Here is a 27,959-nt window from a genome sequence, read left to right as displayed (position 1 = left end):
TGTTGCAGTCTTATAGAAAGAGCCTCACTTAACAGACAACGTCACAGACATGTGGAAAAAAAACAGGAGCACTTTTTGTTTGCAAATGCAAAGCACAATGTGAACTAAGTTGCTCTAAAAAATATGGGTTTTCTCCCAGTGGACAAATGCACTGCTCCACTGTGCTGTTTTGTGTATAGCTTATCATTCTTCCTGTGGTTGATGATGTGCCAACATGGTTAGGGTCTGTTTAGGTTTCGGACCCAAAAACACTTGGATAGGAAAACATCGTGGTTTCAGGTTTAAGTCCCAGGCCTACATTATGTGCTACCATGTAAGCAGTCGTGGTCACCTCATGTATTTTCTTTCAGATCTCACTGCAAACTACATAGTTAGAAGTATCTGCTCCACTTAGTGGTAGAAGTACAAATACAGACCTGACCAAAGCTGCTCAAAGAGACCAATCATTGCTACGTTAACGAGCTTCGAAGAATAAAAAAGATGTACACGTTTGCACTAAAAAATGACGTAACAGTCAGTTTCATTTGAATGATGCCATTGGAAACATGACAGGTGGTATTGATGACGGGTTCAAAGACAAAAGAACAGCCAGAAACACTGTGCTACAGGCGGGTCAGTGCTGTCTGTGTCCCTGCAGGTAACTGGTCTGCTTGCTGACCTGTTTTCAGATCCACATTAATTATTTTCTGGAGATGACTAATAATCTCCACGCCTCCTCCCTCTCATCAACAGCTCGCTGCACCAAAGAGTGTGTTCATGGCCGATGTGTCGCTCCAGACCGATGTCAGTGTGAGGGGGGCTGGCGAGGCGACGACTGTTCCAGCGGTATGAAACACCATTTTCCCCTCGCTCGCACAAGTTTCCTCCCTCGGTTTTCTCCTTTTCAACTTCATTCTCCTCCTTGTTGACGTTTTACTCTTCATCTCTTTTTTTTTTTTTAAATCTTTTTTTCTTTTCTCCTTTTAAGCACATTCAAATAAATGTTGCAAACACAAGAAGAAAAAATGACAACTGGTTAGTCAAGTGTCCTCACATACGCTACTTCATCACACACAGGAGGTCTTTCCAGTGGAAAGAGGGAGGGAACATTACAGCATTCACAGCAATGAGTCAGAGGCCTCATTCCAGAAACCAGTTAAGCAGTCCAATAGGACGTGTCCAGCTGCACCTCCACCTCTCACTTACAGCTATTACTTCACGTTAGGAATAGTCATAATTTTATAACAGCTTTCCTCCACAATGAATTAAGTGTAAAGAGAATAAACACATGTAAAAAAAAGGCCTCCCACTCTGACGTTTGAGTGAATACTGTTAGATATACTGCAAAAAAACAAAAGTCCTGGATTGAGATTTCGCTGGATCTTTGCTATAAACTGAATATATTATCCTTAACTCAATTTTAATCATTGGAAACTAAGACTCATCGTTGGTTTGGTTTGCGTAGAATGAGCTCTAAGGGAATGGGCTTTTTCTTGTGTTGTTTATAACTGAACGCAACAAAGATAGTTGTTTTATGCCAGGAACCAGCTGATTGTGAAGCTGGCTGTCATGGCAACCACATATAACATACATCCCTGTACAATTTATGAGGATGCACTGGGAATGCAGATGGAAATAAGAAAAAAAAAAGAATAGCTGGAGGTTAAAAACAAGAGATGGATGGAGGAGGGTAAACCTTCTCCCTGTATCCTGGTCCAAACTCTATTTAGAAAACAAGCATTTTAAAAGTTATTTGCTTTTTGTCTTTTGGACAGACCTGACAAAGGATGAATTAAGACTTTGTGCGAGTCGGTATCGTGATGTTGCTATTTCTGCACAATTTTGGTCCATTTCCTGAAAGTAAATTCCCATCCTGACCCCTGCAACTGGACTCTAAAACAGTAAACCATACAGAGACAGAGGTACTTTAAATCTGCTCCTTCCACTCACCGGAGTCAGCAGATTTAGTTCCATAATTCAGGCACCAGTTCAGAACAGTTAGTTGATAACCCTGTCTGTCTTATATGAAATCTCCTTAAATCTGATCATCCAAAAAATTCTGTGAAACCAGAACCACATTTCACTGCAAGTTTCCATTACCCTCAGCTGCTCTCATTGCACTCACTTAGGTCAAAAGTACACAACCAGCCCCCCCCCCCCTTCTTTTCCCGTATTCCTCTGCAGAGAGGAGGCATATGCTCTCACTGGTAGTGGTTGATGTCTTGACAGGGGGATGATGAGAAAAGGAAATGGAAAATGTTGCCCCACTCTCTCTCTCTCTCTCTCTCTCTCTTGCCGTTTTTCTCCTCTCTCCTTACCCTCCCTCTCTACCCCTCACTGTAAATATCGCTTCTTTGTTTTCAGTCTTTCTACTTTTTTGCTACTCTTCTTCCACTCCCCTTTCTCCCTCCAGCCTCGGCCTCCCCTCTGTTGTCCAATAATGGTGTCTTTTTTGGCAGAATAAGACCTCACACTTCCTGGATGCCTGTGTGTTGAGATCTTTCTGTGGGAAAGAGGAGAGGGGCCTGAGGTTTTCATTCTCTTAGGACTGTTTGCCCATGAATATGGAGAAAAGAGAAGAAGAGGGAGAAGTATACTAGATACTGGTGGACGTACTCAGAAAAAGAAAAGAGAGGAGGGGCAGAGTTAAGATGGAAGAGAAGGAACACAGAGGGAACGATACTGACTGAAATAGGAGAAAGGCTGGATGGCTTATTGGGTTGTATTTGCTTTATCAGCTCTGTTTTAGAGCAGGTTTTGATAGAAAAATCACCAGAGTTGGAACTTAAAATAAGCAGTCGGAGTCAGTTAAATATGAAGGAGATTATGTGGACTTTTGGACCTAAACAAAACGTAGACAACTGACCACACACACAGGGGCAGAGGGAGGAATCTTCCCGTATCAGCGCGCACTCCTCAACAAGGACGTGTAGAGCTTCCACTTTAGGATGCACCAAACTATGTGTATCATTTCAACTTGTTCACACCAAGAGGTTGAACTGAATCTCCATCAATGCTTAACTTGCAAAGAACAGATGTTTAACCCACTATTCTGAAAGTAAAATACTCAAGTGGTCATCACACACACACACACACACACACACACACACACACACACACACACACACACACACACACACACACAGAGCTAGTTTGCTTGTAAGCTTGCTGACTAGCTCAAACTGACACGACAAGCCCTCAACGTGGAAAAGCTGCACCGTCCTCATTCGTTCATCCTCACCATCAGTCGGTGACTTTAATCCTTCATCTCAATGTTTTCCTTTTGTCTGAAGCATCCGTCTCAGGTTTGCCCCCCATACTCCCAGCTGCAGTGCGTCACTATGATGTATCGTGGAAGCATCCTTGTCGCGGTGTGAGCGTGCGCAACAGACGCTGAAGCCAGTTAACTCAACAAGTCACACTGCAACTTTTTGCCTGCCAGAAGAAAAACTTGCGGATCATATGGATCTCTTTACAATGGTTCTTCGTTGGGATTGGCATGCAGGTTCTGCATACACAGCATGGACCACCACTCAAAATCCTTCTTGATTAGTACAGACAACTTTCAAACTTAAGCAGTCGTTGGTTGAGTTTGAAGCTCATTCCAACAGAGGGCTGCAAAGTCCTCAAGCTGGAATCCTGGAAACAGGGCATGGCTCAGAAGGCAGAGGAGCTGTTTCGTAACTGGAGAGTTACCGGGTCGATCCTTCAGAGACCACGTCAAAGTGTCCTTGAGCAATATGCGGGACCCCTAATTGCTCCTCATGAGCACCTCGCATCCCGTCCGAGTGTGAGTGTGTGACTGAGTGAAGGGCACTACTTTATAAAGTGCTTCAAGTGCCATTAAGATGGAAAGGCCATTTTCATTCACACAGAAATAGAAGACTGACAAGGATACAAAAGAGAAAGAGAGAGACAAGGACATCCGCACAGACTGGAGGATGTTGATGATCCAGATTTGAAATGTTTGGAAAAGGTGAGAATGGATGATGGTGGTGGAGTGCAGGGAGGCCTCAGAGAAAATGAAGATCAAGGAGGAGAAACAGTGGAAGGAAATGACGAGGAAGAGAGAGACGCTTTGACTCTTTATATGGGATGGGATGAATAAAGAGGGAGTTGGACAGATGGAACGGATGTCAGGAAGTTTACTAGGTATAAGTTTGAAGCATTTTCGGCTAACGTGAGTGTATTTGATGAAAGTAAACTCAGCCGCGCTGTTGGAGAAAGCTAAGCCCTGGGTGATGAATGTTTACATGCGGATCCATAAACAGATGGGGGGAGTTTTGCGATCAGTCCGCGGACAGCTGAGACGCTGCCAGCTAGTATGAAAATCCCACAGCCAGTCTGTTCTCTCGTATCAGGCCTCAGCCTTTCCTCTGACCGCCCTGCAGACCCTTCGGATAAATCTCCCCCCACTGTCCTGCTCAATGTCTGTGTAAACATAGTCGTTGCACCAGCTGAGGTTCTCATTACTCAACGTGTCACACTCCAGCAGAACCCCTCCTTTCCGATGCCACACAGAGAACGAGTGAAGTTGTGATTCAGTTAAACAAAAGAGGAAAGGATCCTGCTCCAAGTTAGTCCAATAAACACTGGAGTCGCGGCGGAGCCTTTCGCTCCAAGCCAAATTTGGCTCTGTTCTACCCGCTCTCTGATTGTCAAAGCAGTCCTTGTTCCTTTCACAGCGATGGCAGAGTATGTGTGCAGCAGAGGCAGCATGCCATGGGAGGGGGGCATGATGTAAAGCTCAGGCCTCACTGCATGAATATTTGCAAAAAAAAAAAAAAAAAAACAACCCAAAAAAAGATTCACAGAGGTCAGCATGAAATTGTTGGAGCGGTTTTGAGATTGAGGGAAGATAACTGACCCAGTCCTCTTGGATGTCTCCATGAGTTATTGATGAGAAATGTGAAGCATGCAGCCATTACCAATCTGGGTTCTCAAAACACGACCGAAATCTCTCAATTGAAATCCAAACCTTGTGTGAATCACCGCTGCTCACTAACCTCGCAGATCTAATCTTCAGACTACTGTAAAATTAACCATTTAAAAGCCGTTCATCTTGTGAGCTCCATGCAAATCTCCCTGACAATTTGATTTCTTTTGTTGGTAATTTAACACTCCTGAGCTAAAGGGGGCAGGGACGGGGGAGACAGGATGTCACCCGCAACCGCTCTTCTTTCTTTCTTCTAGTCGGTTCATCTGTGCGGCTGCCGAATACACTGACAGATTTATTTGTTTGTTGTCATGACATCTTACATTGATTTAAGTGCCATACTATGAGAGGGTGAAACTGAATAAAAAGTGGTGAACAGCAATGATTCTCTGCGAGTTACATGAATCATATAATCTTATTTCACTTCAGTGTTTTTATGTCATTGCATGCAGAGTAAGTTTGACTCAATGTTTAGACAAACCAGCGAACAGTTTTACTGGAAGCTGACTAATCACTGGAAAATTGTGGGTAGTGAAAGTGAGAGCCTCCCTGGTGTGAATGTGCGTAGTTGTTCAAATTTTGGAACCAAACAGTGTTTTTCTGGATCATCATGATACCCTACATGTAACTTTAGTGTCTGATTGGACATCTTTTCTGCTGGTATAGAAAAGGGGAACCTGAAAACACAGAGCAGATCACCAAAAACGAAAGTCCAGGGACAAAACGACGGGTACAGCGGTTCAGCAAGCACGCCGTTCAGCTTCAGTTCGGTTTGTTTTGTACATTAAGGAGAAGAAAAACTCCAGATAACGACAGCAGTAACATAATGTACTGCAAAAGCTACTGCGTTTTGCTGTAATGTTAAGCCACCTGTACCCATTTCTCAGCGAGGGTTGACAAGTAGCAGATACGCAACCTGATGTAACGTTTGTTTCCTTTTGGAACCTCCGAAAAAAATGGGGTTGTGCATTGAAGGGTTTTACACCCATAGTCAAAACTATTTTCTCCAATGGCAGTAAATGGGAATCCCAAATTATTTTCCTTTTCTATTTCAGCCTGCGATGACAAACGCTGGGGCCCAGGATGCAGTCAGCAGTGCAGATGTGAAAACGGCGCTCTTTGTGATCCCGTAAAAGGGGCGTGTCAGTGTCTGCCGGGGTACATCGGACGCTACTGCGAAGAGTCCTGTCCAGCGGGCACCTTTGGGAAGGGCTGCCTGCAAACATGCAAGTGTGGAGCTGGAGGGTCCTGCGATAAAGCAACAGGAGAGTGCCTGTGTCGAGACGGATTCACCGGGACTTTGTAAGAGTGCTTTAAAAAAAACATTGTATGCATTGGTTCACAAGCACTGGTCGGCTGCAAATTAGTCCATAATCCAAGGGGCAGCATTACACCATCATTTTTAATTTATTTATTTATTTTAGTTTTGTTACATTTAGCTGGAGCTGAGGGTGACACACTCAAGCTACCCGCCAATTTATGATCTTGCCACCTCTCAAGGCACAAATTGGTATAAGCAGACGAGATGCACCGAGCTCCAGCGACAACAATTTCCTTCCAAATGATCCCAGAAACTAAAACACTCACACATATCACCTTTGAAAGAATGCGCTTCCATCGTTGGTCAGGCATTATTTTTTTATTGTTTTTTTTAAGACCAAAGAATTCCAGTCCATTTGAATTACTTAATATCATATATCACCTCATTCTTTAATTTCCTTGGGGGGGGGCTGTCAGCTTCACATTCCAACGTGTTATTTGTTTCCACCACCAAAGTCACAATGGACAGAAGCCCCTGATGCGCTATGTTATAGCTAATGATTCATCTGTTACGCCCTGTTTTTTAAACGCCCCTGAGGATGAGCAGGGAATAAAAATTCTTGCCTCCAGATTAATGGAAACTCTTACACTGCCAATGTGAAAACGCAACACATTTTCAGCTAAATAAAGAAAATGGGGCTTGGCAGCAGTAATTATGGAGTAAAGCTCCTTGATGAATTGTGTATATTTGACGAATATTTATGTTATTTTACCTTCAGGGTGTACTCAAAAATATAATGTCCCAACAGTGAATTGTACTTGTACTCAGCCAAGTAATCCGATTGGTCAAAGACACGTTCCATCTGTGCTGATGATTCCCATAAAAGCCTGAGGAGCAGCTGCGATGCCAAGTCCCTCAGAAATGAGGGAGCTACTTTTCTTCGGAATAGATTTCTGTCAAGTGATCTCCGCATTTTTAACCTCCGAGTGTTGACATCAATATCTATAAATGTGATGGTGCTTAAATAACCAATTTCACTGAAAACAGTTGATTTATGTGTTTTTGCTGCTTAAATCATCTTCTCATATCCTCAGGAGACAGAGCTGTCGACTGAAGTGGTCTTGTCGTGCTATTATTGAACATCTACTCTTGTTGTCCCCAGCTGTGAGAAGGCTTGTCCTAGGAAATGCCAGCCTCGCTGCCCCTGCCAGAATGGTGGCATCTGCAGGGGCAAAGGGATCTGCACTTGCCCTCCGGGATGGACGGTAAGTTTTCACCCGGACCCTGACTCTACCCCTCCGATCTGTGGAGTCTGCAGGATTTAAGTCAGTTTTAGCTCGTGTGACACATTCCAGCTTCACTCTGTACTCTGGACAAAACTCTGGACTAGTTGTCTTCTTTTTAAGAAAACAACAACAAAAAAAAAACACTTTTTAAAATTCTTGAAGAGGCCTTTCATTTTTGGAGACTGATTCTTGATTTTTCCTGTTATGGTAAAAATTCATCATGATATTTCTTGCCTTTGTGAAGAATGTGATTTAATTGCTAAGGAAACTTAAAAAAAAAATAAAAATGGTTTTATGAGAAACTATGTAAATTTGTCTTCCTCCCTCTTCATTTCAAAAGGGTGCCGTATGCACAGAACGTTGTCCAGAGGGAAGGTTTGGACCCAACTGTGCTGAGGAGTGTGTTTGCCACAACCGGGGAAGATGCGACCCTGAAAATGGCCAGTGTCAGTGTACTAAAGGTTTCACTGGTAGCAGGTGCGTAGCTGCAAGTCTACTTTGTGTCTAAAAGGAGTTCGCGACCCTGCTGTCGGCTTTCCTTCACTCATTCAACTACCTTCTGATATAATCTGTGACCCAGGTGATCAAACTTTAAAAATTTGAAGTGTCCCGCTAATTTGAATTCTCATTAGAAAGCGGCACAGGGTGTGCGTGGAAGCCAAGAGTAGAAAACGAGACCCGCTGCAACTGCTAGCCAGTCAGTCAGTGTCATGCTAGCTGCTAGCGACTGCATTTCAACACATTCACCCCTGCTGTGGCTTCAGATCCATGGTCATAGTCATGAGATCAGTTCTTTTTTCCTGTCCCCATCTTGTTGAAATCAGTTGTTTCCCTTCAAATTGGGGGACAATAGCGTTGCACTCTGCCAACTTCTCAACAAGATTCACTCGTTGGCTTTGATACTAGCAGAGGCCGCCGCTGCTCAGCAGAATTACACCATCAAACCTCAGTCCTAAGGAGTCTCCTTTGTGATGTTTTTTCTATTTGCTGTGCATTTGATGTCTCCTGATACAATGATCACAGATGGTTTGCAGCGTTCTGGTGTTGAAATAATGATATAGTTCAGTCATTAAAATGAAAATCAAATCTTTGCTTCCATCTTCCTAGACAAGATGAAAGCTAAGACTTGGTTCATCACGGCAACGTGATTTTGTCTCTTCTATGTCTTCTGTAAGCTTCTGCTCTCGGCCCCCAGGTGTAACGAGGAGTGCGCCGTGGGCTCCTATGGCCAGGACTGTCAGGGTGTGTGCGACTGTGCTAATGGGGCTCGTTGCTATAACATCGATGGAGGCTGTTTATGCGAGCCAGGCTTCAGCGGTCCGCAGTGCAGAGACCGAATGTGTGTGAACGGCAAATACGGCATGCACTGTGAACGTGCGTGTCTCTGCCAAGATAAACACACTCTCAGGTGAGGGGCTGTGTGTGTGGGGGGGGGGGGGGGGATGATGATAGGGGTTTACCCTGTGTAAACCTTTCACTAAGGCAGTGCTAAGCAGGGAGAAGAATCTAATCATGTCATTGGTGGAGCTCATTAATTCCCCATGAGTAAAGATGTTCCCTTGTCCTGATGTAGTCCTGGATGGATGGTGGAGTTCAGGGGATTAGATTTGTGTTTTTCAAGTGAAGCACATTGTTTAGAACAACGCATCATTCTTCCCCTTGACAGGTTTGTCAAAATATGGATTTAAGATCTGAACATCTGATGTGTGCCGGCCTGACGAGCTGGTTGTCAGAAGCAGCAACCGAACTGTTAATTTGACGGGCAAATTAGTTGTTTGAACCAAACAGTCAATTTCCCACTCCCACTCTTTTCCACTGAGATTTCAGAAAAATCTTACATAAAGAGTGTTAGAACCTCAGCCGAGCGGCTAACAGATGAAATGTGACCATAAATATGTGATCCAAAGTAAAGTAACTACTCCCCCATTAACTAAGTGGTATTTCCATACTAACACGCAAAAATAAAATTCCCTCTGTTTGAACATTTTTGTCGATGCTAGCTACTGTAGCTGACTCATCACTTTTGTATCAGATGTTTCTGATCGACGGAGTCAGAAAGGGAAGTCGTGTTTGCAGGGAAACTCAGGCGTGCAGTAAACACTTCAAGCTCTGTTAGGATTGTGGGTAGTGTAGTTCTGTATTTCTCTGCGAGATCAAAAGTAAAACATGTTAAAGTTGATGTCATGCAAACGTGAGGCTTCAGCATAAGGACACACAATCTTATTAGCTCATGGTGACTTGACCTGTGGATGCGCTCTACTACCTTTCAATCACGAGTTAATTCGGCTTCATGACGGTGCGGCACGCTCCTCTCCCACCTCCTGTTCACATTGTACTCATTAGAGACCCCGCATGCTCAGGGTGCCCTCACACAGATGATTTTATTTTGCCTGACAATGAGAACTCGACTGGACTCCAGCTTCATGCGAGTTGAGCCCGCCAAAGTGTGTGTGACCCGATGTTGAATTTGGCGACTTTACATAATTAGCAAATGGCCTCGCTCAGCTTCAGCCTGGTCAGAAGTAATCAGAAATAACAAACACGCAGCTTGGACACGCAGCTCACACAGATGTTCACAGCATAGAAATGACGTATGCAGTTTATCTTTGTGGACAGCAGGGCTGCACAATTAATCAACACATGATCAATATCTTAACATGGCCAAGAACAATACCCAAATCACGGGAGCTGCTATTTTTTTTTTTTTTTTTTTGCAGGGCGGGGGGATCCATTGTGGTGCTACTGCGGTGCCCCTGCCAACAAATTCTACTTTCCAGCCATAAGGGAATGGGCTTGTTTGATTTGGTTCAGAACCCAGCAAAAATCATCATTTGTTGTTTTTTTTCTGTCAAAATGAAATTCAATAATTCCCACTAAAACCATGAGTCACATCATAATAATTGTCTAAATAAATGCATTATGATTTGTGTCATATTATCCAGCCTTATTAGAGAGATACTCCTTGTTTTGTTTTCGGCTTCGTGCGTGTATTTGTTTTGTTAGCAGTTTCTAATGGCTCCATCTTGTTTTTGCTTTGATTCTATCTCAGCTGCCACCCAATGAAAGGAGAGTGCACTTGCCAGCCGGGATGGGCCGGACTGCACTGTAATGAGACCTGTGCTCATGGTTTCTACGGTCACGGTTGCCTGGAGCCGTGTTTGTGTGTCAACGGGGGTGTGTGTGACAGCGCCACCGGCCAGTGCCATTGTGCCCCCGGGTTCACGGTGAGTGCGTCTTGAATCACATTTTTCTGACTACATGGCTGTCTTTTATGGTTTCAAGTTAATTTTATTTTAATCTGTAATTGTCCCAGGGGGTTCACTGTGAGAGTACGTGCAAAAGTGGCACCTATGGCAAGAATTGCTCCCTGGAGTGCTCCTGTAAGAACTCCATCGACTGCTCCCCGATCGACGGGACGTGTTTCTGCAAAGAGGGTAAATAGTTTGGCTCCTAACAAAAGGACACGCTCAATTAGCCTGAACTCTTGACAGACTGATGAACGCGTAACTGGAGCAAACGTGATTGTGAAAGCTTCCATCAGGATGACCGTCCTTCATGTGTCTGTAGGCTGGCGTGGGCAGGACTGTTCCACCCCCTGCTCTGAGGGAACCTGGGGCCCAGGATGCAATGCCACCTGCCACTGTGCCAATGGGGCAAAATGTAACCCTGCAGATGGAACCTGCACCTGCACAGCCGGCTGGCAGGGGGCGCGATGTGACCAATCATGCCCTGTGAGTCACTGGATAAAAAGCCTTTTAGCGGATATTTAATATGAAATTATCCCAACACAGGGAGGCGTCATGGCTTGGAGGTAGAGTATTGAAAATGGATGGATGGATGGATGGATGGATTGGCCCAACACAGGCAGGAATACAAAGCAGAGATTCAATTGTGAATATTACAAAGGAAAAGGTGATATCGAAGATGCAAAACAACCACCTGTAAGATCAGGTGTACCTCAGTGAACATGCATCTATCATTCTCGTCAGATAAAACGTGCGTAAACTTCATTATAATGTAGTTTAGATGGGTTATTCCCAGACTTCCTCCCTGTTTCCCAACCTAATCAACAGCGAGTGTGCTGGACACGAGCCACGTTACATAAAAACACAGGATACTTAAAGATAAGATAGTAGAAATGCTAATATAAAATACGTGTTTATTCTACGTCAGTTTGAGAAGACAAACGAACCGCTATGTTTGATAAGGCTAATAAAAAAATCATGACGGTGATAATCATACGTAAATAACGTGTGTTGTGATGGTCCAGCTCCTCTACCTCACCTTCTGCACGCTCTAATCTGTGTTTTGGACGAGTTCTGCCCTTGTCGTTGCCGTGCCAACCTGCCAGGCTTTCTATACAACAACACATTGCCAGTGTAGTATTTAGTCTGACTCTGACTGAGAGTCTGGCTGAATGCTGAAGAGATTCCCCTGACAATTTGTTGCCCATTGGCATTTGTTCACATGTGCAGATGGGCACGTTTGGGCCAGGCTGCCTGAAGAGGTGTGATTGTGTTCACGCTGACGGCTGCCAAGCTGTCACAGGGGAGTGCCACTGCCGGCCAGGCTGGTGGGGTAAGTGATGACGTCTTCCTGATGTCGCTGCCAGCTTGGCTTCAGTAGCACAGATAAGCCTCGTCCAACAGAGCTGAGTGAACCACTAACAAAAGGGGGCAGCATGTCGTCATTCTTAATCCAATACTGGATCCGTACAGCCTTGCTTTGAAACCTCCATGTATTAAAAAGAAAACTACTAACAGCAGAGAGAAAATGTCCAAATCGTTTTACAGAGATACACTAGAGATTTAGTGCACATGACGGCAAAATAAGATAGTATAGTAAAAACGAGCAAACATAATAGGGTCTTTGCCTGTAGTACCCCCAGGCTCAGGCCCTAATAATAAAGATATTTTGGGTTGACCAGTGTGCTTGGTTTTTTTCCCCCCAACATCAAATTGCTTCTGCAGCACAATTTCTTCATCCTCTGACATTGGATTTAAATCCTTTGATTTAATTAACTCCACAAGATTAATTAGTCAGACTCGTCTTTAGTTGAAGCTTTTAAGCACTAAGAAGTTGCTTACAGGTTAGTTAAATAAGTGTTTACGTTTATTTAGGTGAATGTGTAATTCTCTTTCCTTCAGGTCCCCGCTGCAGGGAGCCGTGCTCAGAGGGCCTGTGGGGGCGCCACTGTAACCAGACCTGTTTCAAACATTGCCCCAACAGTGACACGTGCTTGAGGGAGACTGGAGCGTGTGTGTGTCGCCCAGGTTACTGGGGAGTTACCTGTCAGAACAGTGAGTGTTGTTGTCGGTCGGTTAACACACATAGTAAAACTGATCGCGTACAAACCCTGACACCGTTGTAACCTCTGTCCGTCTCCCAGAGTGCAGATCTGGTATGTACGGTGACCAGTGCAGCATGTCCTGCCCGTCGTGTGGCCAGTCCTACCGCTGCCACCACGTAAGCGGAGAGTGCGATTGCCTTCCAGGATACACCGGACCTAACTGTGACCAAGGTGGGCGTGGCCGGGGATCTGCAGGTCTTTGGAAGGCCTTAAGTGATAAATAGCAAGTTTGTTGAAGTCTCACCTGCCATGACAGTGAGAATTTGTCACATTTTGGATGTTTGGTTTACGCTAAAATATTAATATAACATACAAAAGGAGGTATGTCCTATATTGGCAGTCTTGTACTAATATCTGGTACCAATTTGGATTTCAGAGGTCATATGACCTAATAATTATTTTTTCCAGGGACATGAAAATAAAGACTTGCTCTGAATTATTAGTATAAAACCTACGTGACTGCAAATACAATAAAACCGGGGGGCAGTCCAGCAGTAATAATAAATAATAATAAAGCAGTTAATGTGTACTTGACAAAGTTCCTGCAACATCTCAGAAGCTTAAATATTCAAGCATTTACTTTCCACATGAGCGACTGCAGGTCATTTTACAGGTTGTGTGTGTGTGTGTGTGTGTGTGTTACAGTTTGTCCAGCTGGCTACTATGGCAAGCAGTGCTCTGAAGTGTGCGTCAGCTGTGCCAACAACTCCACATGCAACCAGCGGGACGGTCATTGTGAGTGTTTGCCCGGCTGGACGGCCACCGACTGCTCCATACGTGAGTCTGACTTCATATACCAAGCGGCGAAGGGGAATTGTAGAGTAAATGTAGTGTGATTAACTGAGTGAGCACAGCTTATTGTTACACTCCACCATCACAGTGAAACGGTCCCCCTGGTGTTAGTAACTTACTGATATTACTAGAACAAAGGCAACTGTTATCACCAAACTCCTAACAGATGTGTAAGAGAGCCTTTTTAAACACGTGCGGTTGAAGATTTTCAGCGCCAGTATCTTGAGAAAGAGTAATATCTCTGCAGCAGACATGAAGATGTTGATGTTCTGTGTATTTTACAGCCTGTAGTCCAGGACGCTTCGGCTCATTCTGTACCCAGACTTGCTCCTGCCCAACCAACTTCATCTGTGACCGATTTACCGGGGAGTGTGTGTGTGAAACTGCAGCGGACTGTAAACAAGGTAAAGATATGAGTTCCACATGAATATAGAAACTGAAAACACTGTCACTGACTTTTCCCTGCAGTCTCCTCAATCACATATTTTAGCCTTTTGGGATTAATTTTTGAAACTGATAGCAATACATAACAGATTTCCACTTAATTCGCTTGGTTTGTTTCCTGGAAAATGGTTACAAACCTGATGCCACTGCTTTAATGTTCCATTTTTAAATCCAGTGGATTAGACTGACCCATTTCCTCCTGCATGTTCCGTCTCAGAGGTGGAAAAAAAATTAAGACGTGTTCGTCTCTTTTCACCCCGTTTGACAGATGTGGCCGAGCCGGCAGGCAGCGTTATGGTTCCTCTTCCTCCTGGTGAGAAGGAGTCGTGGGGCGCCATCAGTGGCATCGTCGTCCTCGTTATCCTGGTGGTTCTGCTGCTGGTGCTGCTGCTGCTGTACCGCCGCAGGCAGAAGGACAAGCAGAACAACACGCCAACAGTCTCCTTCTCCACCAGCCGCACAGTCAACTCTGAATACGCTGTTCCAGGTACAGCATGAAGGACATTTTTAGTAGGTCACATGACGCACCAAAAGTGACAGGAAACTTTATGTAGAGGTGAACAGATGGCTGATCATGAGTATTGAAAATATAGCTCCTGTGTTACGGATTTGAGTTAAAGTTGTATGTAAAAAAAAAAGCCATAACCAGAACCCTGAAATACCAGGTTGATCTCATGGATCAGTGTAAAAATAAGACCATCCATCCATCCATCCATTTTCTACCACTTATCCTGTTAAGGGTCGTGGGGGGGCTGGAGTCTATCCCAGCAGCCTTTGGGCGAGAGGCGGGGTTCACCCTGGACAGGTCACCAGTCCATGGGAGGGCCAACATAGAGACACGCAACCATTCACGCTCACAGCCACGCCTACAGTCAATTTAGAGTCTGGATTAACCTGGTCCCCTCTTGATGTCTTTGGACTGTGGGAGGTGACAGTGCTAACCACTGCACCTCTGAGCCACCTAAAAATAAGAAAATATACATAAAATAAAAAATGTAGGGCCGCTAAGAAAGAATAGAATCGCAGCAGGTTGTTAGGTAATTCCAAAGTACTGTAAGCGAACGTAGATGATTGATATGTAACACAAACTGTATTACAAGGGAATGTAATATATTACCATGTAATGCAAAAGTTATTGCTAGGAAACTTCTCACTGTGAGCTCAGGGAGTTCTGTGCAATGTTCACATGAATGAAGCCATGTTGCTTTTCGATGATGTACTGCCCTTACACTGATGCAAGCAGCTGCGTTAAATGTTAAAATGCTAATTTACTTCATAGGCATGTTGAACTTGCTGTATTTATCACAAGCACAGAGATGAGCAGGGAAATGAAAGGGATGCTCTGTTGTTGTGCTTGTAAAAGTGAGAAGGGTCAGAGTGACTCCATCCCCAATGCTAGCCAGCAAACATTAGCGTTTGTAGCATGTAGAAAAGAATGATCAATATGTTTTGATGTTGAGGTTGCATGTTCATAATGCGGTTTTGGTTGTTCCACAGACATGCACTTTATAAACCTCGAGGTATTTTAACTGTGGCAGATGTGATTCTTTGTGTTTGTTTTGGCCTGCAGATGTTCCTCACAGTTACCACCACTACTACTCCAACCCCAGCTACCACACACTGAGCCAGAACAGGCCTCCACTGCCCCACCTCCCCAACAACCACGATCGCACCATCAAGGTGAATTTCTGTGACCCGAAACTTGCTGCAATGCACATTTGAGCAGCTTTAGGACAACTAATGAATCCGGGCAACATTTACACAGGGCTGTGCAATGTTACCAAGGATGTGTTTCTATACAATGCCACAGGCACGACATGCTTATTGAAAGCTAACCCAAAAGTTAGTATCGCTATGGTTTCCCTCGACCAATAACCAATGCGATTTTTACGCTGGATTTCTGTAAAACTTAATGAGACTTATGTGTTGTTCTCTTTTCTAATCCTACCAAATAAAAAACACTTGTGTGATTTTTGAGAGGAAAATGCAGTTGAAGCTGCAGAAGTACAGTACAGAGCTAACGTTGGGCTCCGAACGCACTACACCATGGATGCAAGGTCATCACAAATCATCTACCCACCTCTGCTCACTTTTCTTTGGAGTCATGACATTTACTTGTTAAAACATGCGTCATGTTTGGTCACATGACAATGCTTCTAAACTCAGCGTGGTATTTACCTCTGTATATCACCACGTTTGCCTTAAAACACCTGAAGCTAGTGCTAACCACAGACTTTATTTCAGACATTTAAATCCCCTGACTGTGAGACAACGGAACCAGACTTCGCCTCTATATTGATCTTTTTTAAGACTATAATTTTGTCTCTGTACAGAACACCAACAACCAGCTGTTCTGCAGTGTGAAAAACATGGAACGAGAGAGGCGTGGCCTGTTTGGGGTGGAGAGCAACGCCACTTTGCCCGCTGACTGGAAACACCACGAGCCCCGCAAAGACTCAGGTCCGTCTCAATGACGCTGGTCCGATTCTCAGTCCCTTTATTCTGCTGCTTTGCACACGTATGCAGCAGAGGAGTGAAGTGAAAAGAGTGAATTAATGTTTACAAGCTTGTAAAAGTAAAGCGTTGGTTTCCTGAACTCCTGACAAAAGCAAACAGCACATTCTTTCAGTACGAAAAAAAAAAAAAAAGGATTTGTGCGATAAAATAATACCGGCATTAATTAAAGGCTATTGATAACAGATTTCTCCTCCTTCTACATAAATTTGAAACAGATGCACAGCAAGTATGGAGGAAAAAAACAAAGTGCTTTTTTATAAGGTGTAAAGGAAGGTTTATTGGCCATGAAGCTTTCTTTTGGATAGAGAATCATTTCAGACAGTTACATTGAAAAGAGACTGTAAAAATAATAAATACATAATGAAATGAAAGGAAACGCTGAGACGTCATTGTATACGCTTTTGATCAGTTTGCCATGAATGAAAATGAAGATGTCCTCTTGTTTCCAGGAGCTTTTGGAATTGATCGGAGCTACAGCTACAGCGCCAGCCTCGGAAAATATTACAACAAAGGTAATTTACGCCTCTATTTTCACTATAAGTAAAGATAATAAATGACACCACCAAGCTTTTACTGCAGAAAATAATAAGTGCCGTAATGCAGTAAAGATTAACTGTCCGCATACATTTGGGGACAACTGAGCTTTTACAACCATTAACCACACGTCATAAACTGTGGTTAGCTTAATCTTCCACAACAAGCTAGAAATATTTGTTAGCCCATTTGTCCGTCCACCTTTTTTCTTCGGGCTATGTCTTAACAATTTTGAGATGGGTTGGCGCGTATAGAAATAATTGCGCTCAATCTCCTGAATTTCAATCTACCAAAAGAATGAGAACTAAATTAGCTTTGATCGCTATCTTAGACAATTAATGTTAGCATACCAATGTTAGCATTTAGCACAACGCACAGTGTCACAGAAGCTGAAAACGCATGGGAACGAATCGAAATGCGTTGAGAAAACATCTCCCTCTCCTTAAATGAAAGTATTGCCACATTTAAAAACCATATTCTGACATCATAAGAGGTCATTTTTGGTTTGTTTTTCTGTTATTAGCCACAATAAACTGGCTTTGAATTCTCAGTGTGCGGCTAGCTCATTAGCATGCCAACGTAAGTAGATAAATACATGGTTGTCTGATAAAATGTCTGAACTGTAGCATCTACACATTGTTGACATTTCAGTAAATGTATCTGAACATCTAAAATTGAACTAAAAGACATACAATATGTTGTAGCATCCTGAGCCAGCAGAGTTCTGCTCTCTGTCTTTGTGTGTGCTGAAGATGTTTTAACATCTCACTCTCATTCTGTCCTGTGGCGACAGAACTGAAGGACACCGTGGCGGCGAGCAGCAGCTCTCTTAACAGTGAAAACCCTTACGCTACTATCAAAGACCTGCCCGGCCTGCCCTTCTGCCCCCCGGAGAGCAGCTACATGGAGATGAAGGCGGCAGTGCCCAGAGAGCGCGCGTACACCGAGATCAGTCCCCCGCCATTCCACACAGCCTCATTACGCAGAGGTGAGCAAGTTTTACTGTTTCACCACTCAAAAAAAAAAAAAAGAAGAAAAAACTACATGTGATGTTGCAGATCACAAGGAGGAACTGTATTTTTGCAGTTAATTTGTCTTCATTCTGCCAAGACCAGAAGATTTCAGAGTTAAAAAGGTATTAAAGCATTTCCAAGAAGAAGAATTTAAAGGAAACAAAGCTACAGCAGGAATGCCTTTGCTCTTCATAACGTGTATCGCATCACAGACTTTCATTAAAATAATTTTAAGATTTTTTGGGGGGGAAAGCATTTGAAGAACAGAGGATTGTGTCAAAAAAACATTTTTTTTTTGCCATCTTCCAACCCCAATAGTAATTGGAAAACCTTTTTTTCCCCCAACCATTTGAGAAGGCAGGGACTAAAAAAAAAAAAAACAACTCAACTTCCCCAGCAAGTTTCTTAAGTGCGTGCTTAATAATTGTTTCCACATTTGACCGCTGAGGAAGACCTAAAAGGTTGAAACAGGTCATTCTTTAACTTTTTTTTTTTTAATTTCTTCAAAAAAAGGCCACATTCCACTTATACTGGAAGGTTGGAGGTTCCAAGCTCCCACTTGGAAATTTCAACTGGAACGCCCCATGAAGTTGGATTTCCGTCTCAGGAACTCGCAGCAACAGCACACGGTCACGTTAAAATAAAGTCCTTCCAAAAAAAAAAAAAAAAAAAAATTTCAATAATTTCCTGTTAAGATAGCCATATGAAATTGAGATATTTGTAAAATGCAATAAAGAAACTGCCTCCTAATGTCAAGTCTAGCATAAATTTGTAATATTTCTTTGGAGACCCACAGTCACATGGTATGGAAGCTACAGGGGAAAGAATAATTTTTGCGTTAAAATATTCGTCTTAAACAGAAGATGCAATAAAATGCAATACCAAAAGGTGTTCTTATGCCAATTTTACGAATGTCTGGTACTTATTTGGAGTTCCTTGGTCCCATGACATGAAGCTATTGGGAAAAAAAAACAAAAAAACAACTTAAAAAAAATTAATTCTGCATTAAAATATTCTCAATGAGGCAGTCAAAGCACCTGGGTCTGTCTTTGAGGGGTGCATGATTAATATCCATCGTCATGCTCACGTCTGCCTCCTTTCATGAGTTTGTTTTAGTCTTGAATATTAAACGTGAGGGCTGGATGTTGTCTGGTGGCCTTCCTGACAGATGGAGAGGGAGAAGAAGTTTGATGAATAAGCAATGAGGAGGTGGAAAAGGGACACTGACGTGAAGAAGAGCAGGCGGAAGGAATGCTGGGGGTCCTACGCTGTTCTTTTAGTCACCAGTTCAGCTGGTCCAGCACGCCCTGATGGTAAACTGGCCAAATCTCAGCTCGTAGAGTCCAAATCACCAGTTCAGCTGGTCCAGCACGCCCTGATGGTAAACTGGCCAAATCTCAGCTCGTAGAGTCCAAATCACCAGTTCAGCTGGTCCAGCACGCCCTGATGGTAAACTGGCCAAATCTCAGCTCGTAGAGTCCAAATCCTCACTGATTTCAACTCATTTTTCTCTAATGAAGGACAACAATCATTTTTTTTTCTGGTTTGAAGGCCATTTTCACTCCCTTCAAAAGGAGGACTTATGGACAGGAAAATAGACGTTGACGCGGCTTTTCCTTGAGAAACTGAATAAGAGCAAGTGTTGCATAAAACTGAGAGGCCCTTGGACTTAGAATTTAGAATTAAAAGCGAAGTGAGCTCCATCAGGCAAACCAGTGAAGACCTGATTAACATGTTTAGTGAGTCTGGCTCCTTTTAAATCTTGGAGGGTTTTTTTCAGGAAAATATCACCAATCTGTAACCTCAGTCAAGACAAACAGAGAATGACCCGATTCACCCGAAGCTCTCGCCGAGTATTTCCTGCTTCTCGCTCCCTCCAAACTGACTGTCTTTACTTTGGAAAGATCTCAGTCTCCATCTGTCGCCTCCTGAGCGCCAGAACACGTTGAAGCTAAATGAAACGGATGTATGGATGGATGGGAAATTTGATTTTATTTAGTTTCTTTGTAAATTCTGCATTGAGTTGACAAGTTTTACTTTTTTAAGGTTGAAGTATTTTACTCCTCAGTAAATTTTCAGCAGCGTGTTGGATAATCCCCCCCCCCCCGCCTCCCATGCTAAAGCTTTCTTTGTAGAAATTTAAATAAAAATCTAAGATAATATATTGCTGAAATCAAAACCAAATAATGTTCTCCCTGTTCCTGTGTGGGTTCTCTCTGGTACTCCAGCTTCCTCCCACAGTCCAAAGACATCAAGAGGGGACGAGGCTGATTGATACTCTAAATTGACCGTAGGTGTGACTGTGAGTGTGAATGGTTGTCTGTCTATGTGTGTTGGCCCTGTGATGGACTGGCGACCTGTCCAGGGTGAACCCCACCTCTCGCCCGTTGACGCTGGTATAGGCTCCAGCCCCCCCGCGACCCTTAAAGTAGGACTAAGCGGAAGACAAAACCAAATGAGCAAAAGATGCGTGATTTTAATGACTGAATGTCGTTGAGAACACAGAAGGATGTGACTTCAAACTTCACCCAGTTTGTTAATCTTTCCCTCCCAGAGCGCCAGAGTTCCCTTGGCCACGCTCCTCATGAGGACCCCCAGAGCCACTATGACCTCCCCGTCAACAGCCACATCCCGGGACACTACGACCTGCCACCGGTCCGCCGCCCGCCCTCCCCGAGGAGAGCGCCGCAGTGATAGTCACGTCAACTGAAGACAAACTTTAGGGAGGATTTCAGGCCTGTGCTGGAAAAGAAAGGGCAAACTTAATGCTCATCTCTGATAGTCAGAGGTCAAAACGCCCACAGAGCAGCTGAGGTGGGACCCACCGAGAAACAGTTGCTCTACTTTTAACTCAACACTGCCCCCCTGTGGGACAGCGTGGTACTTGTCTCACCGTGACAGACTTGTCATCCAGACTGGGGCGCCAGCAGGCTGCAGCGAGGAGGGCTGGACCGTGGCCATGCTAGTGGAACCATTGCTGCATTCACCTTCCACTTGGAAAAACACGCCAAAAGACTAAATGGTTAAAGGGAGGAACTTTGTGAACTCATCAAAACATGCTGGAATTATAATTTTCCACACATTCTGCTTGCTGCTGATCAGCTATTGCGCATGTTTTAACAGGACTTTTTTAACATTCAGACTTCAAAGTTATCTCTGTCTTAACTGCCAAGGATGTATTTTATTTTTGCTTTATTTTGGTGAAAGTGAAATATATTGTAACTATTTTTTTTTTTTTAATTTTTAAAATCAAGACACTTTGGATGTATTCTATCGCTTTGATTTTTAGTACAACTTCAAAACAAAATATTGCAATACAATTAGATTACATTGTTACTTTCCTGGGTTTTATGCACTGCTGTTTCTTATCGCTTTAATTCAGGGGAAGTGAGGAGAGTACCGTGTTTTAATACCAGCTGATTCACTGCCTGCAAGTTGAGCTTCAACACTGACTATTTTTTTGGAAAAAGAAAGGAACTTCTGGAGGGAGGGGGGGGGAGCAGGGAGGAGAGCCAGAAGCTGTAGGAGGGTCAAACACTAGAGCTGCCATCGAGGAGAAGTGTAGATTAAGGACCTTTGAGGTCATGGAGGGCTCCTCTATTTTTGTTGAATATAATCTGGGTAGTCATTTTTCCTGTTTGATTTATTGAGAATATATTTTTCCACAGCCGTTTTGGATGATCCATATTTCGTTTTGTACAGAAGTTTGACTTCACCTTTGTTTTACACAAATTTCTTAGGGGAATTATAGCTGTCCCACTCGGCTGGATCTTTGCTTTTCCTGTATATCTTCCACACTTTGTCCCTTTGATTAAAGAGAGTAATCAGATCTGAGGCAAATGTCTACCTTTGACATTGATTTCTCCCCAGGTTTCATGTTTATCAGTAACTCTTGTGATTTCAGAATAAAAAATAACTGCCGGCATCTTCAACAAAAAGTACAAGCTGGAACCCGTCGTGGGTCACTGCAATCAGATCTTGAGTCAAATTATTAAGATTAGTGTTCTTAAAAAGTCTGAGTCCTATTACATAGGAGTGGGATTTCATGTTCTATACAGAAAAGAGAGCTGAATGATGTCCAGAACAATCACAGTGCCAGATTAGGTTATTTTATCAGTGCGAGTAAGAAGGATGCACTCTCCCAATGGCTACCGATCTGGCACAAACCCTGGTTGGCTCATCGAGCAACTGCGTTTAATCTATTGATGTAGTTAAGCCCAGTTCTGTTGAATTCCCCTAAAATAATCATTTCACCTAAACATCAATACAAATTATTATTCGTTGAGTCAGGATGAAGAGGTGTTCTGTAAATACTAACCCACAGTGACACGTTTATGCTCACAAAGCTGTTACTTAAAAAGGTTCCTCTATGGAACTTCCGGAAATCTCATTACTGACACCACTGGCCCTGAATGGAACTGCGGGGGATTCAACGTGATTCACAGGTAAGGGATGTGACACTTTCACAAGTTGACTTTCACAAGAAACGTTCTCCCCCTGGAGTGCTGAAAACAAAAGGAAAACACTGAGAGCTGGAAACCTTAGTTTCACTTCTGTTTCACATGATTCAGCTAGAAAACACATTCACTGTCGTTGCATAATCCACTGACCGCGTGTCACAATAAAACTAAAGACGCGTCATTCGTCTCAACTCGGATGAATTTGCAGCTGGGAAAATATACAATTGGAGGAAAATACTAGCAGTGACCTCACAAATACTACCTGTTTACTACCCCTCAAACAAAACCCGCACAGTCACCGCTACATGTGACATGTTATTTGACAAAGGGCCCCACAAATGTTGGTAATTAACATTCACAGGAGCATCACCTACCTTGCTGACTCCGCATCTTCACTCACTTCTATCTCGCACATCGTGCGTAATTGTTTTTGGACAAACACGCTGCAACAAACTTCATTTCATTACGTCAGAATAATAATAATAAAAAAAAAGTAGTAATTGTTATGCAAAGTCTTTTATTGTTGTAAAGTCTTTTTTTAATTACCCGACCCTTGTTTTTTTTACAAGCTTTATACTCTTTTCATATACTGATACATACATAAAAAGTTTATTTTGGAAAGTGTAAACAAATGGAGCTGTGAACCAGGATTGGTAGTCGGGCCAGTAGCCAGTATAGCGTGTGATGCAACATGTGGCTAAGGAGCTTGAGCTTGACACTCGAACATGTCCACAGCACTGCAGATGAGTGATGCTGCAGTCCAGTGCAACGTGTGTATTCTGGACTTCACCTTTGCTGCATGTATCCCAATCACACAATGGCTCCCTGTGAGAGATGTTTGAACCGTGGTCATGTGACAGACATACCAGTGGACTGTGGAGGCCAGTTCATTTGTTGGTGGGGGCACAACTCCAGGAAGAAGTCCAAGAGCCCTGGGGTCATCTGACCTTGGACGACTCCTTCCCGGGAGCCTCCCAGCAGGCTTCAGACTTTCCCTAAGAGTTCTCTCTGCAGCTGAGGGATGTGGCTGCAGTCTTTGGCAAACAATAGAGCAGTGACACCGTAGCACCAGTGCACCCTTGGAGCCTGAAAGACAGCGGGTTTGTCACCATTATCAACAGCTCCACCTGTTATTTGACACAGTCGGTCTGGGAAATAAACGACTTACTGTCAATGGCTTCAGTAGCTGCAGTTTAACTTTCTTTCATCAGTTGGCACCACTTTACTGACGAGCTTCACCGTTTGTTCATCATCTCACCTGCATGCACCTGCGTGATTTTGCAAAGGTTTCGTTACTTTTACCCTTTTTAGCATCCACGCAAGCAAGGACGCAAGCGTCCTCAACCATGTTGTCACTCAAACATTTTTCCACATGCACAGCGGTAATGTCTTACCTTTTCAGAGGGAAGAAAACCTCTGGAGAAGGACAGGTGAGTCACCGACCCCGGTAACCGGACGAGCCTCCCAAGTTCCAACTTTAGTTTTTAATGCTTTCGGAGCGGAGCGGAGTTTGTGGTGGAGTCTCGGTTTAGCGCCTGAAGCCGCTGGCTTGCGTTTGTCAGCGGACTCCACTTCAAAACCACCGCTAGCTGTTTGTTGCTAACGGAATTACGGGCAGGCAGAGGACGGCTTTACCACTTCCGTGTTACGTCAGCTGGGCTTTCGCGCCAAAAGCGTCATAAACTATGGTTTTCCCTCGGCGTCCCTCACTTGCTGACATGTTGGTACAGGAAACCGAGAGGGACAGTGAACGTCTCATTTTGCTCATCACGTCACAATCCGTTTATTTATGGGCAATAAAACCAAGTTAAAGTTCCTACATGTTCATTGTTTGTGTGACCAAACGCATATCCAGCGGTTCATTTTGCAGATTAAATCAAATGTTAACTTTGCAAAGCATCACAAAACTGTTGATTAAAGCCACATTAAAGCGGCATAGTAAATATCAGAGCAGCACCTCTGTCAAAGACTGCTAGTGGCTGTCAGGCTGATGCCACACTGTGCCACAAAGACATGCAACACAAGACAAATGTGCAGGATTTTCTTTGTGTTTCTGAATTCTTACATGTCATGTAGTCAGTTAAAGTCATGTTTGAGCTTTTTTTTCTTCTTTTTAGAAAAGCTTTAATGTGTTTCTAATAAAATCTGAACTAAAAGTTAATGATACTGCCAATCATACAACAGAAACGTGAGAGAGAGAGAGGCCAGTGTGTGGGAGACGGGAGTGTTTAAAACAAGTGTGGTAAAGCCTTTTTAAAAAGAAAAAAAAAAAAAAACTTTTCTATTTTTCGTAATTTAACCATGGAAACATTTTCTGTACATTTAGGGCCTGAGCCTGAAGGTACTTCAGGCGAAGACCCTATTATGTTTGTTGTAAATACATTTTTAAGCGGTGATTTTTCAGCATCTTCAGATGAAGAAACAACAACAATGAACGAATCAACAGAGGGAAAAAAAAGAATTTTACTTTTTTAGAAAAGAAGCACAAAAAAAACAACAGTCATTACATCGACTGAATACATGGCTTTTTTTCATGATGATGAATAGGAAGGATTACGACAGGTGGGACACAAAAGCGAATTACAACGTCAGGCATGAACGGCCACAAGTCACAAGGATTCATGAGGCCACCTTGGAGATTTTACAAGTTAAGGCCTTTACAGAAAATCGGTGGTTTGAATCAGGTAACAAGTTATTTCACTTTTAACACATATCGCATACGAATGTTAAACCGCAGCCGTCTTGAAGAAAAAAACGCTTTACATATCTTTTTTTTTTTTTTTTTTTAATCAGAGAGGCCTCTGAAAAAGGCCCATTACCCGAGTGTAATGCAACTCCTGTGTACATGCACAATGAAGTACTGCGAACTTGTCATGTACAAATGAGGAACATGGAATTCCGTCTTTCTTCTAAATCTTTGGAACTGGCCATTTCTCTGATGACTGTCGGACTTAGGAAGGCACTTTGGGATCAAAATGTAGAAACCAGGCATCTACTGCAGGCGCAAAACAATAATCTTATTTGGCAGAAACACTTTTAAAGTATGATAAAAAATAAAACAGCCATCAAGTATTTTCCATAAATGCTTCGATATGCTCTTCTCTGGAGTATACATGATTTGAGCTGCCAGATTACAGTACAAATCTACCTGCTGCGCATAACTGGAAAAGCCCTCGGTAAAAGCAGTGCATGAAGCCACATGAAGTCACAAAGGATACAAACCCTCTCAGACACCCCCCCCAAAAGAAAAATATCAAGCCTTGGAATTTGGAAAGCCAGTAAGCTTTGAGGAAAAGAAGGGGGAAAAGCCCTTATGACCAGTTTTTATTTTGGGGGAAGGAACATAAACCAGGGGACGGCTGACGGTCACAAGACGGCAACACAAAGCACGGAGCAAAAACCGGATTGTTGATGCCGTTTTTCTGTCTTCTAAAGGCACTTTTGTTTTTAGAATCTGTGACAAAGTACGAAGCAATGTTAGACAATGTTCTTTCTTGTAAAGAGCTGTAATATTTCTGTATTACAGCAGTTTCGATTTGGTTGAATAACTACCAAATCCTATAAATACTGCATACATGGCACTTTCTCAGCAAAGTACAGTACCTATTCCTGATATTAACCCTGGTAGAAATCAAATTCTGCCTTGTCCTATAAGTGGAAATAATATCAAGGCATCATAATAAAACTCACACATGTGACTCCAACAGAAACATCCACTTTTCCAGCAAATCATTTCCATAGACCTTCAAAACAAACATATATTTCTTTCAGTCAAGCTGTGAATTGAAGGAAAAAAAAAGTTCATCTAATTCTCCCCCCCCCCCCCCGAGTGCATCACAGCTGCATGAACTACATCCACATAGAAAAAGTCGTGTGTCTTGACAGTACCTGCTGAACACCCTGAGATTTCAGTACTTTGGCTTTCTTTGGAGAATATTTCAACATCGTTTTGTTTTTCGTTTTTTTCCCAGAAAAAATATCTTCTATTTATATATATAATTATATATATCTTGGTTATTTTCTCTGTATCATATAAAAATAGCAAAGCAGTTTTCCCCCCTCAAAAAAAATAACAAAAAAACAAAAGAAAACTTATTCCTATTGCATAAACGTTATAGGTTTAATTTTTTTTTTCATGGCTGGAAATCATAATCAACCCCCCCCCCCGATTTGGTTGCATGTATGGCTTTGGAATATTTCTCCCCCCACCCCGGGGGCTGACAGGGTTCACGAGCTGTGCGTGTTGAGTTTTGACAGCTTGGCCATTAAATGTGAAGCCCTGGTTCGGATGGAAGCAGAGGTACTGGTCAACGGAGCTCTGTTTGGGAGACGAAGAGTGCAGAGCGGAGCAGCAGACGGTACGAGCGTGCATGCAATAACTTGGATATACAAAAGCTGGATATGAAAATCCTGTGCCCCTCGCCAAACCTCCAAGCAAATCTAACCTGCAGATTAATGTGAATACAAAATAAGACAAGATCATATAAAAACATAAAGACAAACATCCCAACAGTAGAAAAGATATCTCCTATGTTGGCGTCAGGAGTTGGTGGGTTCAGGCGATGCGTCGTCTGGATTTACATGATGGAGCAGTTCTCCGGCTTGACACGACCCTGGGGGGCACGGCAAAGGTTAGTTGTACTCACCGAGAAAAAGAAATAATCCAGATTAACAATCAGTAACTTTTTTGTGAAAAACATCTGTAAGTAGTGTCATCATGCCAAAGTCCCGCAAGGTCCCTGCTTGTTCTATTAAGTTTTAAACATAATTATTTTCACAATGAAATATAACCTTGGAGGTGAAAACTCATCAGGGGAGAAAAAGGTCACAATAGCAGAGTTTCATTAAGGTATTTAAATGGGCACTGAAATTTCACAATAGCAGCGGCTGATGGAAACTGAAATACGTTCATTCATGTTACTCTGCTTGATGAGAGAGCAGACAGAGCTCCCACAGGCAGACACGCAGAGATTTTATTCGGAGGGTGATTTGATGAATTGTTCCCTCTAAATGTGAGAACAAAAAAAAAAAACACTGATAAAAGCAGCAATCTTAGATCGTCCTTGGGTAACACTCTTATATCTCATTGACTAACAGAAATTGTGTTGGAGTGTCAGTCAACAGGTAAACAGAGTCCCCAGCCCCTCTCCCAACCACCAGGGGGGGCTCTTTAAAGGGAAGGGTGTAAACCTGGTGGAACGCCATTGCTGCTTTCCCCCCAGAAACAGGGAGAGGCCATCACCATGGTTTACCCCAAGCTTGTTTTCGCTGCATTTCTCCACGTGCTGAATACGTTTTTCATGTTAGGTCGTTAGCCTGACGGAAGCGTTAGCCTTCAATGGTCCCTGTGACTGCAGGCTATGACAGAGCTGTAAAATAAAAGCTGT

The 27,959-nt window shown here is 43.1% G+C and overlaps 2 protein-coding genes and 1 long non-coding RNA gene across 9 annotated transcripts in view; 1 reads left to right on the top strand and 2 right to left on the bottom strand.

The window, feature by feature from the left end:
- pear1 (platelet endothelial aggregation receptor 1) overlaps positions 1-21,943 on the top strand; it is a 56,903-nt gene extending 34,960 nt beyond the window's left edge. The window contains exons 5-23 of the mRNA XM_086217869.1: positions 733-825; positions 5,971-6,217; positions 7,339-7,441; positions 7,803-7,939; positions 8,658-8,870; positions 10,512-10,686; positions 10,776-10,896; positions 11,030-11,193; positions 11,938-12,040; positions 12,610-12,762; positions 12,852-12,983; positions 13,458-13,589; positions 13,889-14,008; positions 14,317-14,535; positions 15,619-15,728; positions 16,382-16,508; positions 17,015-17,077; positions 17,893-18,087; positions 20,667-21,943. Coding sequence (XP_086073995.1) covers positions 733-825; positions 5,971-6,217; positions 7,339-7,441; positions 7,803-7,939; positions 8,658-8,870; positions 10,512-10,686; positions 10,776-10,896; positions 11,030-11,193; positions 11,938-12,040; positions 12,610-12,762; positions 12,852-12,983; positions 13,458-13,589; positions 13,889-14,008; positions 14,317-14,535; positions 15,619-15,728; positions 16,382-16,508; positions 17,015-17,077; positions 17,893-18,087; positions 20,667-20,806 — 2,747 coding nt within the window. The 3' untranslated portion in view covers positions 20,807-21,943. The remainder of the gene's footprint in view (positions 1-732; positions 826-5,970; positions 6,218-7,338; positions 7,442-7,802; positions 7,940-8,657; positions 8,871-10,511; positions 10,687-10,775; positions 10,897-11,029; positions 11,194-11,937; positions 12,041-12,609; positions 12,763-12,851; positions 12,984-13,457; positions 13,590-13,888; positions 14,009-14,316; positions 14,536-15,618; positions 15,729-16,381; positions 16,509-17,014; positions 17,078-17,892; positions 18,088-20,666) is intronic.
- Positions 18,634-24,420, bottom strand: LOC147252940 (uncharacterized). Of its 4 annotated transcripts, none has more exons than XR_015118516.1 (5): positions 23,967-24,420; positions 23,741-23,840; positions 23,439-23,658; positions 19,150-19,273; positions 18,634-18,760 (listed from the first exon to the last, which is right to left on the bottom strand). It is a non-coding gene; the product is annotated as an uncharacterized LOC147252940 (long non-coding RNA). The 4 variants fall into 4 exon arrangements; XR_015118514.1 differs by lacking the exon at positions 18,634-18,760 and adding an exon at positions 18,904-19,067; XR_015118515.1 differs by lacking the exons at positions 18,634-18,760; positions 19,150-19,273 and adding an exon at positions 21,005-21,105 and having other exon boundaries at positions 23,967-24,391.
- Positions 24,421-25,013: 593 nt separating this feature from the next.
- Positions 25,014-27,959, bottom strand: part of LOC147252939 (lamin-A-like) — a 40,994-nt gene continuing 38,048 nt past the window's right edge. For all 4 annotated transcript variants that reach the window (XM_086217866.1, XM_086217865.1, XM_086217867.1 and 1 more), the window contains one exon: positions 25,014-27,185. In XM_086217866.1, the coding sequence (XP_086073992.1) occupies positions 27,150-27,185 (36 nt within the window). In that variant the 3' untranslated portion in view covers positions 25,014-27,149. The remainder of the gene's footprint in view (positions 27,186-27,959) is intronic.

The sequence above is a fragment of the Aulostomus chinensis genome, chromosome 11 (genome assembly GCF_037954235.1).
Source record: "Aulostomus chinensis isolate RoL2024-O1b breed Wild chromosome 11, RoL_Achi_v1.0, whole genome shotgun sequence".
NCBI classification, from domain to species: domain Eukaryota; kingdom Metazoa; phylum Chordata; class Actinopteri; order Syngnathiformes; family Aulostomidae; genus Aulostomus; species Aulostomus chinensis.
The sequence above is the reverse complement of the archived record's forward strand: the minus strand, read 5'-3'. Positions and strand labels throughout refer to the sequence as shown.